General features: G+C 44.4%; 2 protein-coding genes and 1 long non-coding RNA gene across 3 annotated transcripts; 2 read left to right on the forward strand and 1 right to left on the reverse strand.

Annotated features, from left to right (window-relative positions):
• Positions 1–2,886: 2,886 nt before the first annotated feature.
• On the forward strand, positions 2,887–4,883 carry LOC114848069 (E3 ubiquitin-protein ligase TRIM35-like). Its single transcript, XM_029138233.3, has 2 exons — positions 2,887–3,493; positions 4,141–4,883. The coding sequence occupies exon 2, from the start codon at positions 4,225–4,227 to the stop codon at positions 4,642–4,644; it is 420 nt and encodes a 139-aa protein (XP_028994066.2). The 5' UTR covers positions 2,887–3,493; positions 4,141–4,224; the 3' UTR covers positions 4,645–4,883.
• Positions 4,884–5,582: 699 nt separating this feature from the next.
• Positions 5,583–11,275, forward strand: si:dkey-33c12.4 (uncharacterized protein LOC560112 homolog). Its single transcript, XM_029138220.3, has 18 exons — positions 5,583–5,776; positions 5,973–6,025; positions 6,736–6,796; positions 7,035–7,198; positions 7,339–7,422; positions 7,507–7,563; positions 7,644–7,823; positions 8,035–8,211; positions 8,311–8,371; positions 8,450–8,540; positions 8,626–8,767; positions 8,872–8,976; positions 9,147–9,243; positions 9,307–9,490; positions 9,628–9,702; positions 9,885–9,987; positions 10,278–10,342; positions 10,465–11,275. The coding sequence occupies exons 1-18, from the start codon at positions 5,749–5,751 to the stop codon at positions 10,595–10,597; spliced, it is 1,860 nt and encodes a 619-aa protein (XP_028994053.1). The 5' UTR covers positions 5,583–5,748; the 3' UTR covers positions 10,598–11,275.
• On the reverse strand, positions 7,033–10,523 carry LOC114848072 (uncharacterized). Its single transcript, XR_003784345.3, has 2 exons — positions 10,453–10,523; positions 7,033–10,357 (listed from the first exon to the last, which is right to left on the reverse strand). It is a non-coding gene; the product is annotated as an uncharacterized LOC114848072 (long non-coding RNA).
• Positions 11,276–11,489: the final 214 nt, after the last annotated feature.

An 11,489-nucleotide genomic window follows, 5' to 3' on the forward strand; every position in this document is an offset into this window, starting at 1 on the left:
TTCCCAGGGAGGCTGAGAAGTGTGATCCCCCTATAGTTGGAACACACTCTCCTGTCCCCCTTTTTGTGAAGAGGGACAACTACCCCGGTTGTCCAGTCCAGAGGAACTGTCCCCCTCGTCCATGCGATGTTGCAGAGGCGTGTCACCCAAGACAGCACCACAACATCCAGAGACTTGAGGTACTCAGGAGGGATCTCATCCACCCCCGCTGCTCCTCCCCCGAGGAGCTTACTAACTACCTCCGTGACCTGGGTGATGGGTGAGTCCACCTCTGAGTCCCCTGCCTCTGCTTCTTCAGCAGAAGGCATGTCGAAGGGGTTGAAGAGATCCTCAAAGTACTGCTTCCGCTGTCCAATAACATCCCCAGTTGAGGTCAACAGCTCCCCACCTCCACTAAAAGCAGAGTTGGTAAAGAACTGCGTCCCCCTCCTGAGGGGCCGAACAGTTTACCAGAATCTCTTTTAGGCCGAGCGATAGTTCTCCTCCATGGCCTCCCCGAACTCCTCCCAGGCCCGAATTTTTGCCTCCGCAACGGCACGGGCTGCAGTACGCTTGGCCTGCCGGTACCCGCCAGATGGAGATGGAGAACATGGTCCACTCGGACTCTATGTCTCCAACCTCCCTCGGAATCTGGTCGAAGCTCTCCCGGAGGTGTGAGTTGAAGGTCCGTCTGACAGAGGGTTCAGCCAGGCATTGCCAACAGAGCCTCACAATACGTTTGGGCCTGCCAAGTCGTTCCAGCCTCCTTCTCTGCCAGCGGATCCTACTCACCACCAGGTGGTGATCAGTTGACAGCTCAGCCCCTCTCTTCACCCGAGTGTCCAAAACATATGGCCGAAGGTCAGGTGAAACGACTACAAAGTCTATCATCGACCTCCGGCCTAGGGTGTCCTGGTGCCATGTGAACCGATGGACACCCTTATGTTCAAACATGGTGTTTGTTATGGCTAAACTGTGCCTAGCACAGAAGTCCAATAACATAACACTATTCGGGTTCACATCAGGTATCACTGTTGTTACGCACGTGGGGATTAAAATCTCCCAGAAGAACGATTGGGTCCCCAGTTGGAGCGCTTTCCAACACTCCCTCCAGAGACCCCAAGAACGCCGGGTAATCCACACTACCGTTTGGCCGTAAGCACAAACGACAGTGAGTGACCTATCCCCCACCAGAAGGTGCAGGGAAGCGACCCTCTCGTCCACCGGGGAAAACTCCAACACATGGCAACTAAGCTGGGGAGCTATGAGCAAGCCCACACCAGCCCGCCGCCTTTCACCGCAGGCAACTCCAGAGTAGAAGAGGGTCCAGCCCCTCTCAAGGAGTTGGGTTCCAGAGCTTAGCCTGTGTGTGGAGGTGAGCCCGACTATTTCTAGCCGCTCAACCTCCTGCACAAGCTCAGGCTCCTTTCCCCCCAGTGATGAAACATTCCATGTCCCAATAGCCAGATTGGTTATCCAGGGATTGGGTCTCCTAGGCTCCCGCCTTCGACTGCTGACCAATCCACTTTGCATTGGCCCCCTACGGTTCCTCCTGCGGATGGTGGATCCACTTGAGGATGGTCCCACGTCGCTCCTTCGGGCTGTGCCGGCGCCCGCATGCGAGCCCCAACCCTGGGCCTGGCTCCAGGGACCTGGCCGACGTCTCTGGCCTTGGTCGTCTGCCTTTCATATGGGGTTTGTGAACCGCTCTTAGTCTGGTGCGTCGCCCAGGACCTGTTTGCCTTGGGAGACCCTACCAGGGGCATTTAGCCCCCGACAACATAACTCCCGGGGTCTTTCGGGCACACAAACTCCTCCACCACGTTAAGGCGGCGGTTCAATGAGGAGTGAACCATCATCATGAAAATAAAATATGCCTGTGTTTCAGCAGGTGTAGGAGGATCAGAGTCAAAGGTGAACTGGGTTGTATTAAACCTCAGGCCTCCTTCATGTTGACTCTGACCTGAACACAGGAGCTACAATATGTTTCTATATTGTTTATATAAATATTCTACTGGCTTCATATTCTGCACTAAGATCATGGTTCAGTTTTTACATTTAGTCCCTTAACTTTAGGACACAGCAAAACCACTGGAACCTGGTTCCATTAACCTGTGTTGTTCTTTCTCTCCCTGATCCAACCACTGGAGGCAGATGAGCCTGGTTCTGCTGCAGGACTCTTCCTCCCTGTCTTCTGGTGCTGCTCAGTGGAATTTTCTTGGGTTTTCTACAGAACTCTATGCAGCGATGTATGTTTCAACAGAGAGCCTTGAAACGACCTCTATTGTTACCTGGTGCTGTATCAATTGAAGGAATTGCAAAAAATCCAATCCATGATTTGTTGCTAATTAAGTGAGTCCAGCTCCATGAGAGAAAATTGGGAAACTCCACCGCTGCTGCTTCAAGCTGCTGACGCTCCACAGACTGATGGTCAGTTTGACTCTAACATGGCTCAGTGAAAGTAAATGAGGAGGAAGAGGAGCCATGACTGATTGGACTTTGTTTGGTTCCAGCTTCACTCAGACACTAAATGGCTTCCAGATCAGAGGAGGATCTCTGCTGTCCAGTCTGTCAGGACGTCTGTACAGAACCTGTTGTTCTCATGTGTAGCCACAGCTTCTGTAGAAGCTGTTGTAATGGAAAAATTGTACTTTAATGCTTCTTGTGTTCATTTCTGACTCTGTATAGCGACCATGCATTCTGTACTTGTTGATTAGACCCAGAACTGAACATTCTCAGACAGACAATCTATCTCCCTCTCAAGGTGATCGATTGTTCATGGCCTGAGTCTGCCTTTTAACCCTGGGCTCTGGCTCCTTTCTGTCTGATGCCTCACCAGACCCAAGGCTGTAGCCTTGTTTATTCCCTGTGTAATGTGAACATCTTCACCCACAGTGTGATAAGGAGATTCCACCAGGTCCAGGGAGAAAGGTTAAAAGGCAGAAGCAACTTAAGGATCGTGGTCTCTTTGCATCACACCTCCGTGGTGTGTGCACTGATCTCCCCAGCTGGTTTTCTTTTTTTTTTTATTTGCTTTCCCCATTATTTTTATTTTCTTAATTATTTCAATAAATCGCACAAAAGGACAACTCTCTCTCATCTGCTTCTTTATGGGAAATTTCCACCACACTGTCTGAAGACGTGATGGAAAGAGAAACCAACATGTGAGTGTCCAGTCTTTAAGAAAAGATCTTCAGGGGAAGATTCACCTTTAAACCTGGTGTTAAGGAACCTGTGTGAGTCCTTCTTACAGGACAGAGCTCAGAGATCTTCAGAGACTCTCTGCAGTCTGCACCAAGAGAAACTCAGACTCTTCTGTCTGGACCATCAGCAGCCAGTTTGTGTCGTCTGCAGAGATTCAGAAAAACACACCGACCACAGATTCAGACCCATCGATGAAGCTGCAGACGATCAAAGAGAGAATCTGAAGAGATCTCTGAACACCTTAAAGGACAAACTGGAGCTGTTTCAGAAAGTGAAAGAGGAGTTTGATCAGACAGTAAAACACATTAAGGTCCAGACCCGACACACAGAGACGCAGATTAAGGAGCAGTTTAATAAGCCAACAAATTAAAGGGAAGTTTGATCAGACAATAAAACTGTAATGGAAAAATTGTGCCTTTGTGCTATTTCTTATCCAACGCAGTCATCATGTGCTGGTTAGGTACAATACTAAACTGAACATTCCTACACAAACAACTAATCTCTTGTGCTGTCGTACATCAAGTCTAAACATCTGATGTTCAATTTGACTGACTAATAATTTATGATATATGTTTGTCTTTTACACCCGGACCCTGGCTCCATCCTATCTGACTCCCCACCAGACCCAAGGCTGTTAAAGCCAATGCATCTTGTCTTGGAAGCTCGGCGTTCCTTCCTTTGGATAACAAGACATGACGATGCAGAAGTGAGAAAGCAAACATTCTCACTCACAGCGAGATAAGGTGGCACAAACAATTCCATTGCTGCAGAGAGACATTGCACCAGAGCCAGAGAAAGGGGTTAAAAGGCAGAAGCAACTTGAGGATCGTGGGCTCTTTGCATCACACCTTCGTGGTGTGTGCACTGATTCTGGTTTGTTGATGTGCACGATCAACATCCATGCTTTTTATTTGCTTTCCCTATTATTTTTATTTTCCTTTATTTTTTTTTATTGAGGTCCAGAACCGACACACAGAGACGCAGATTAAGGAGCAGTTTAAGAAGCTTCATCGCTTTCTAGAAGAGGAAGAGGAGGCCAGGATGGCTGCACTGAGGGAGGAAGAGGAGCAAAAGACTCAGAGGATGAAGGACAAGATGGAGGCTCTGAGCAGAGACATAGCAGCTCTGTCAGACACAGTCAGAGCCACAGAGGAGGAGCTGAGAGCTGAAGACGTCTCCTTCCTGCTCAACTACAAGGCTGCAGTGGAAAGAGTCCAGCAGCGCCCCCTGCTGGAGGATCCACAGCTGCCCTCAGGAGCTCTGATAGACCAGGCCAAACATCTGGGCAACCTGAGCTTCAACATCTGGAACAGGATGAAGGACGTGGTCTCCTACACTCCTGTGGTTCTGGATCCAAACACTGCTCATCCAGAACTGATCCTGTCTGAAGATCTGACCAGTGTGAGAGGAGGAGACAAACAGCAGCTTCCTGAGAATCCAGAGAGGTTTGATGAATACTGATCTGCCCTGGGCTCTGAGAACAATTTAGTATTTTATCATTAAATGTCTCTGTGACAGTGGATCAGAGACGTTAGAAACAAAGATGGTGATTGGGTTCATAATGTTGCTTATTTCTTAACTGACTTTACTGTTAACCTGCTCTTGTTCTACTGATGCCTCATTTATCAGTTAATGAAATCAAATATATTCATTAAAGACATCATGTCCACTGTTTCCCTTTTTGGCACTATTAGTCATTTTGATTGTGTTGATAATTGTTGACTCCCCAACACAATAAACACTCACAGGGTCCAGGAATCAATGCATCTATTCTGGGTTAGGGTTCATTTTTGCTCACATGATTCCTATTCTATATAAACTATCATTTCATTAAACACAAATAAGGTATTAACACATTCTAACTTAAAACAGAATTTCATTTAGGAAAGTCAGCATGTTTATCTTTATTCTATTTATATATTATCTTTCCTGTGTGTTCATGAATGTCTCCAATTACTTTAGAACTGGGAAATATAGAACAAAAAACGATGAAATGATTTTCCAGTTTAGCAAGAAAGGAAAGTGAAAATGCAGCAGGGGAGCAATCATGTGTCATAGATAGGGTGGATCTAGGTCCACGTTTCTCCTGCACTGCAAGAGACCACACATTAAAACATAAACCATAAAACACATATTAAAACATAAAAGACATAAAAAATAAAGCAGTACATTTTATGTTTAACTAACTCTCACAGAACAATCTCAGGAATGTCCAGTATTAAGTCCAGGTTCACTTTCAGATTTGTTTAACTGAACATGTTCAATGAAAACTAAAGTAAATCTAAGTGACTGTTTGCCTGGCCTCAGATCACCCCTCAGGCAGGCGTTGACGTCAACCCCCGCCTACTTCAAGATGATTGACAGCCGAGTCTGTAAATCAGAACGCTGACTGTGTGCGATTGGTGGAGAATCGAGGAAAACCCTGAGAGATTACGCGCAGGGCAGCAAAGCTCCAGAAACTAAGACGAAAACAACGCAACGCGGCCACATCCGCCTTTAAAACGACTATACAACAATATCAGACGTGAAGCAGACGGCGGCCGTCGGCAGAACTGAGCTGACAGTATGTCCAAACAGAAGGACATCGTGAGACGTAAGGCAGCTCGTCATTATTTGTCTCCTTCCTGTCTGAGTTTCATTTCTTGAGAAGTTGACCGGCTTTTAGCTAATGCTACGGCAGTTAGCCGCTGTGACGCTTAGCAGAACTATTAACGTCCTCAGCTGCAGCCGCGGAGCGTTAAAACGCCCTGTCTGCTGCGTTTGTACGTGAACGCATCTCCTCCTTCCAGGTGACGCGCCGATGCCCAGAATTCGAGAACAGTCCAGCGTCACGCAGACGCACGTGAGTATGATTCAACCCCGGGCCTGAAGGTGTAACGTGGCTGCGGTGACGTGACCTCTGACGTCACCGACGTCAGAGGTCGGGACCCACACGCTCCAGGACTTTAAATCCAAACTGTCCCCAAATGAAGAGGCACTGTTCAGAGCCACCAGCTGCTGTTACCTGCAGACTATTAACAAAACCGCCATAAACCTATGAAGTAATGTATGACCATAGATCAACCACCTGTCATCACATTAGGACGTTAGATCCATTTACCTGCTGCACCATCAGTGCATCAGTAATGCTATGTTTGTAATATAATACATGTCATCTGCAGAAAGGGTCATTTACTTTCATGAAATAAACATACGAGGGTAGATTCCTACAGAAAAGAACATACATGTGCATACGTACATCTCACTTCACAAGCTAAGCTAAAAAGACACTTCATTGTCTCATATGTCTAAAGGTCTGTCCTTTATGCTTGGAGTGCCTTTACATTTCTTTACATTTTTTTTTGTTGTACAACATTTGTGTGGGTTTGAGAGTAACAGAAATTTGGTACGCTTCATCTAGAACATAGAGCTGTATTGACAATGAAGCGGACTGTGACTTTAACCATGTTATTAGGCGTCACCTTCAGCATGAGGCTAAATAGTTTTATAGTTTTTTTGTTGCAGCCCTCTATTGATGGATAGAGGTTAATTTCCAGAACTTTTTTCCCTCAGGAATCTTTTGCAGACCTGATAAATGGACGTTATCCTTCACGGCCCTTTCTGGATGTTTTAGGTGAGACGTTTACTGAAAGCTACTTCAGGTTTAGCAGGTTTCTCAAATCTCAAAAAAGATTTGATGTATCAAACCAGAAGAAGGAGACAGAAGTGAGCTCAGAGTGAAAGAGTGTTTTGGACATAATTCCTGCTGTTGGGGATGTTGTTTTTCTGTCTGTACATATGGAAAACTGATTTCACCTGATTATATATTTTTTTTACTAACTTTTAACTAATTTTTCTTACTTTGTCTACAGGTTTCAGTTACTTAAGGAACTATGGTGCCAGACTGCAGGAGGATTTCTTCTATTCTGATGATGATGACAGCGATGATGATGATGACGACGATTATTTTTATCCTAGCAGGGCTGCATACAGTCCTTTAAACCCACATCCACGTATAAGGCAACTCACAGATGAGGTGACAGACTTGATTCTACACAAACACTTTCCCTATTAGTTATTTATTACAAATTTCAAACATGTATAACGTCCCGACTGAACTGTAAATTTTGAATAATAAATTGAAATCACTGTTTTTAATTCATTTTTTTCCTTCAGGAGGCTGATCGACATGCCAAAGAATTAATTGCAGAAGAGGAACGACGTAAAGGGAAAACGGAGAGAAACAAGCGTAAAAAAATGGTCAGTGTTAAATCATTGTCAAATAAATTCTGTAGTTTTTTTAATCATGGCTTATGTAAGATTGTCCTTTTTTTTTTGTTGCAGCGTAAAAAAGAAAGGAAGCGACTGGAAAAGGAAAATGCAATTAAAGAGAATTTACCTGTAAGTGTTGCTCTGAATGACAACAAATACAATGTAATTGTATAAATAAAATGTAATTTAACTATTGATTTTTATTTCAGGAGAAAGATCAGGAGAAGACAGAGACTTCAGAAAATCAAGTAGAAAATCCTATAATTGAAACTAATGTAGATGAATTAAGTAAAACACAGAATGTACCACAAGCTGTTGGAGGTGATGAGAGTTGTTCTAATAGTAAAGAAGAAACCGAGAAACCGAATAAGAAAGATGTGGAGCCAAAGGTATGTGGAAAAGTTTTAATGTGCTCCACAAACATTGTTTGACTGCTTTTTGCTTATTTCCTACTGTTACTAAACTAGGTGTGACTAGAGATTTACAACTTAATGGGCTTTATGCTACTATAACAACTGCGGTCTACTCAGATTACAACAAGCTTTAGTGTTGATTCTTCATCCTAATTTAAAACAATAAAGCAGCCTCCATCATCCACAGGAGACTGGTGTAAATAATTCCTATGATTCTACCCCTAAATTGGTGTCTGAGGAGACGTTTAACCAGACACCAGTAAAAGAGCAAAAAAAGAAAAAAAATCAGCAACACAAAGAGGAAAAGCCAAAAACTACAGGGAATATGGACGTTGAAAAGAAAAATGAAACCAAAAACGAGGAGGTGAGCATGTTGAAAACAGTTTGAAGAAAGGGTCAGAAAATGTTGGCGGATTCTGACACCTGGTGTAATGTACACTTTGACACACGCTGCCACTAATAGTTGCAGAAAACACTGGATCCCACTAATGAGGAATGTGCCAAACGAAGCCGAGACCTCGCTGGTGAGTGACGTCCTCCATCAACGTTTTCATAGAGACTCTGACCTACAGCAAACGTGATCATGCCTCCTCCTCCTCCAGCTGCAGGAAACCGCTTCGCAGCCTCAGGACAGTATGAGATCGCAGTGAAATGCTTCACAGACGCCATTAAATTCAACCCAAAGGAGTTTAAGTAAGAAAAGTGGCCTCACTGACTTCAGACCTTCTTTAAGCAGCAGTGAGTTTTCACCCAATAAATTCTGTTTACTCCGTTTCAGGTTGTTTGGAAATCGGTCCCTCTGCTACGAAAGGATGCAGCAGTATGAGAATGCCCTCAGGGATGCCGACCTCACTCTCTGCATGGAGCCAGGCTGGACAAAAGGTTTATTTAGAAAAGGAAAAGCTCTCTGTGGACTCAAGGTGAACACACACTCCTGGATCTCATTCTCACAGTCCTGGGTTCAGGTATAAGCCCAGAAATGTGCGAGTAGTGCGATCCTTGACTGTTTGTGACTCCTCTCCAGAAATACTATGAGGCATCGCTGGTCTACACGGAGGTTTTGAAACTGGACAGTTCAAGTGCTGAAGCCAAGCAAGAGCTGAAACGAGCACAGATGTTGCATCTGATGGTAGGAAAACGTGCAACAGACTGAAGGATTTCAAGTTATAAAACACCACTTGACACTGAAAGCATCTAAAGTAATGAAGGCAGTGTGTGGTTCCTCCATCATTAAAGTCTGATTCTAATGAAGTCTTTGGTATTCTGCTTTGATAATAATGAATATTTATGTCTTTTCAGGAAATGGGCTTCAGCAGGGAGGAGAGCCTGGAGGCCCTGAAGACACACGCCACCTTGGAGCACGCCGTGGAAGCGCTGTTTTCTAGAAGTCCTCCAGGTACATGCAAAGAAAAGATCTGACAAAGCTGTGAAGATGAGTGTTTGACTGTAGCTTTTGTAGCTGCCAGCAGCGCCCCCACAAAACAACCTGTGGAGCAGGACACAGACGAGGTAGAGGGAGAGTGGATGGTCCAGCAGACGAGCCGTTCGAGGGCGCAGCAGGTGAAAGAGTGCGAAGCTTTGAGCCAAAGCAGATCAAAATCCCAGTCGCCGACTCCTCCTCTGTCCAGGAGTTCAGTCAAAGCGTGAGTTCAGTCATTAGGAGCTAGTGATTTCTACTGTGACCGTCAGTGGAGCACAGAGTGGTCGAAAACATCAGGTCCAATAATTGTTTTACAGTGTACAGTGTATGTATAATATTTGCTTGCTGTTTTGCATAAAGGGACCTCATTTCCATCTGGGTTGGGTCCTTGGCTCCTACTGTCACCTATGCAACACTTCACGAGCTGTTCAGCAGGTAAACCGTGACTATGGATTACAGTTTAAATCTAAGGAGATGTTTTTAGCCATTTTCTCAGTTTTTTTTTTGTGTATTTGCTATTTCAGTTTTTGACCATTGTTCATTTTTTTAAATTGATGTGTCCGCAGGGATATGATGTCCAGATGTTGTTCTCACACGTTTCTTCTTCTCTATTTCAGAGTTGGGGTAGTCTACAGCATCAAGATGCTGCTGGAACACCAGTGTGCCTTTGTGAACTACACGAGGAAGGAGGACTGTGACAGAGCTATCCAAAGTTTCAATGTATGTGTGTTTACCTCTAAGGACCTTCGGCTGCGTGTTTTATTAGTCATTTAAAACACATTCATTGCACGTGATGCATGATTATCCTAATTTAAGTGCAACTGCTAAAACCAAATGGCTGCACCAGTGATGGGTTAGGTTACTTTGAAGGGGGGAAATCAGATTAATTTGAACATATTTGCATCTTGGCAGCTTGTATGAGTCTGTAAGTAGTTTATCTCGTAGTTTGTAGTTTATCTGGGAGTAAAGTAATGACAAGCCCAGACGTTACCTGTGCGTTTCGTCTTCAGGGGATGGTGCTTGAGGGGTCTCCTCTGTCAGTGCGGTACCCCAGTAAAACCCACACCGCACTTAGGTAAGAGCACACGTCCTATCAAATGATTTAAAATACACTTATTTTACACTTTACACTTCATTTTTAGACTTCACAATTAGCTTTACAACCCCTTTCCATTCTAAATGTACCTGTTGTTGTAGCTACAAGAAGGAGTGCTTCTTCTGGAGGACCACAGGCTGCACGAGGCAGGACTGCACCTACAAGCACGTACCAGAACACAAGAACATTGACAGGGATAAGTTCACCAGTAGACTGGGACGCTTCAACGTGTAGAACATAACGAGCAACAACACCAGTGATGCCAACATGGGCCTATTTGGTTATAGTGAAGGTTCAGCTCCACTTCTATGGCTGTAAAAGGAAACTACAAAGAACTGCTGTACTATAATAATAATAATAATAATAATAATAATAATTAACGTGTCCTTAGATAATCGTCAGCATGAATCTGTGCATATTCTAAAGCAGTATTTATTTGTCAGGGACATTGTCATCTAATCTGTTTAAAGGTTCTGCTTTGTTGCATTTTCATGTTTTAATTAACAGATTTTTCTGTTGATTCAGTCACCAGTAGGTGGCGCCACTGTCTTTATCCCTTAACTTGGAGGCAACTGTTCTGCTTCATTTTTAAGGCTGTTATTAATGAGTAGTTGTGCTACAGCCACATTGAATGTACATAGTTTTGTTCCGAGTCCGCTTTAAGAGCTGGAGCAGCGGGTTTGTTTTCTGTTTAGTGAATGTCTCTCTTCAGTAGTTCCATGTGCAATAATAGAACGTCCTGTTTGCTGGAGAACGTGGTGAGCAGCGCTGATGCTTGGGTGTGATCCATAAAAGTGCCTTTCAGTAGCACTATGACTGTAGGTTTATCAGCTCAGGAGGAATTGAAGCCTCAACGGAGACTGTAAATGTCATGTGATGGAAATGAATAAATACAAGTATGGATGGGCCTCAGCATGACTCATTACCTCAATGTAGCGGAATATAATATCACTGGCATCAGAAGGATTTACATCATCACAGCCGAGTCCAGTTTCAGCATGCAGTGACCCTGCACGGTTCCTAGGAAAACCACTGACGGTTCAGTTCAGTTCAACCTGTGACTGTATCTGACTGAATGTGTGTGGGACCTGAGCTGATCCCACTGTTAAAGCTTCGGTAATCAGCT

The sequence above is a fragment of the Betta splendens genome, chromosome 22 (assembly GCF_900634795.4).
Source record: "Betta splendens chromosome 22, fBetSpl5.4, whole genome shotgun sequence".
NCBI classification, from domain to species: Eukaryota; Metazoa; Chordata; class Actinopteri; order Anabantiformes; family Osphronemidae; genus Betta; species Betta splendens.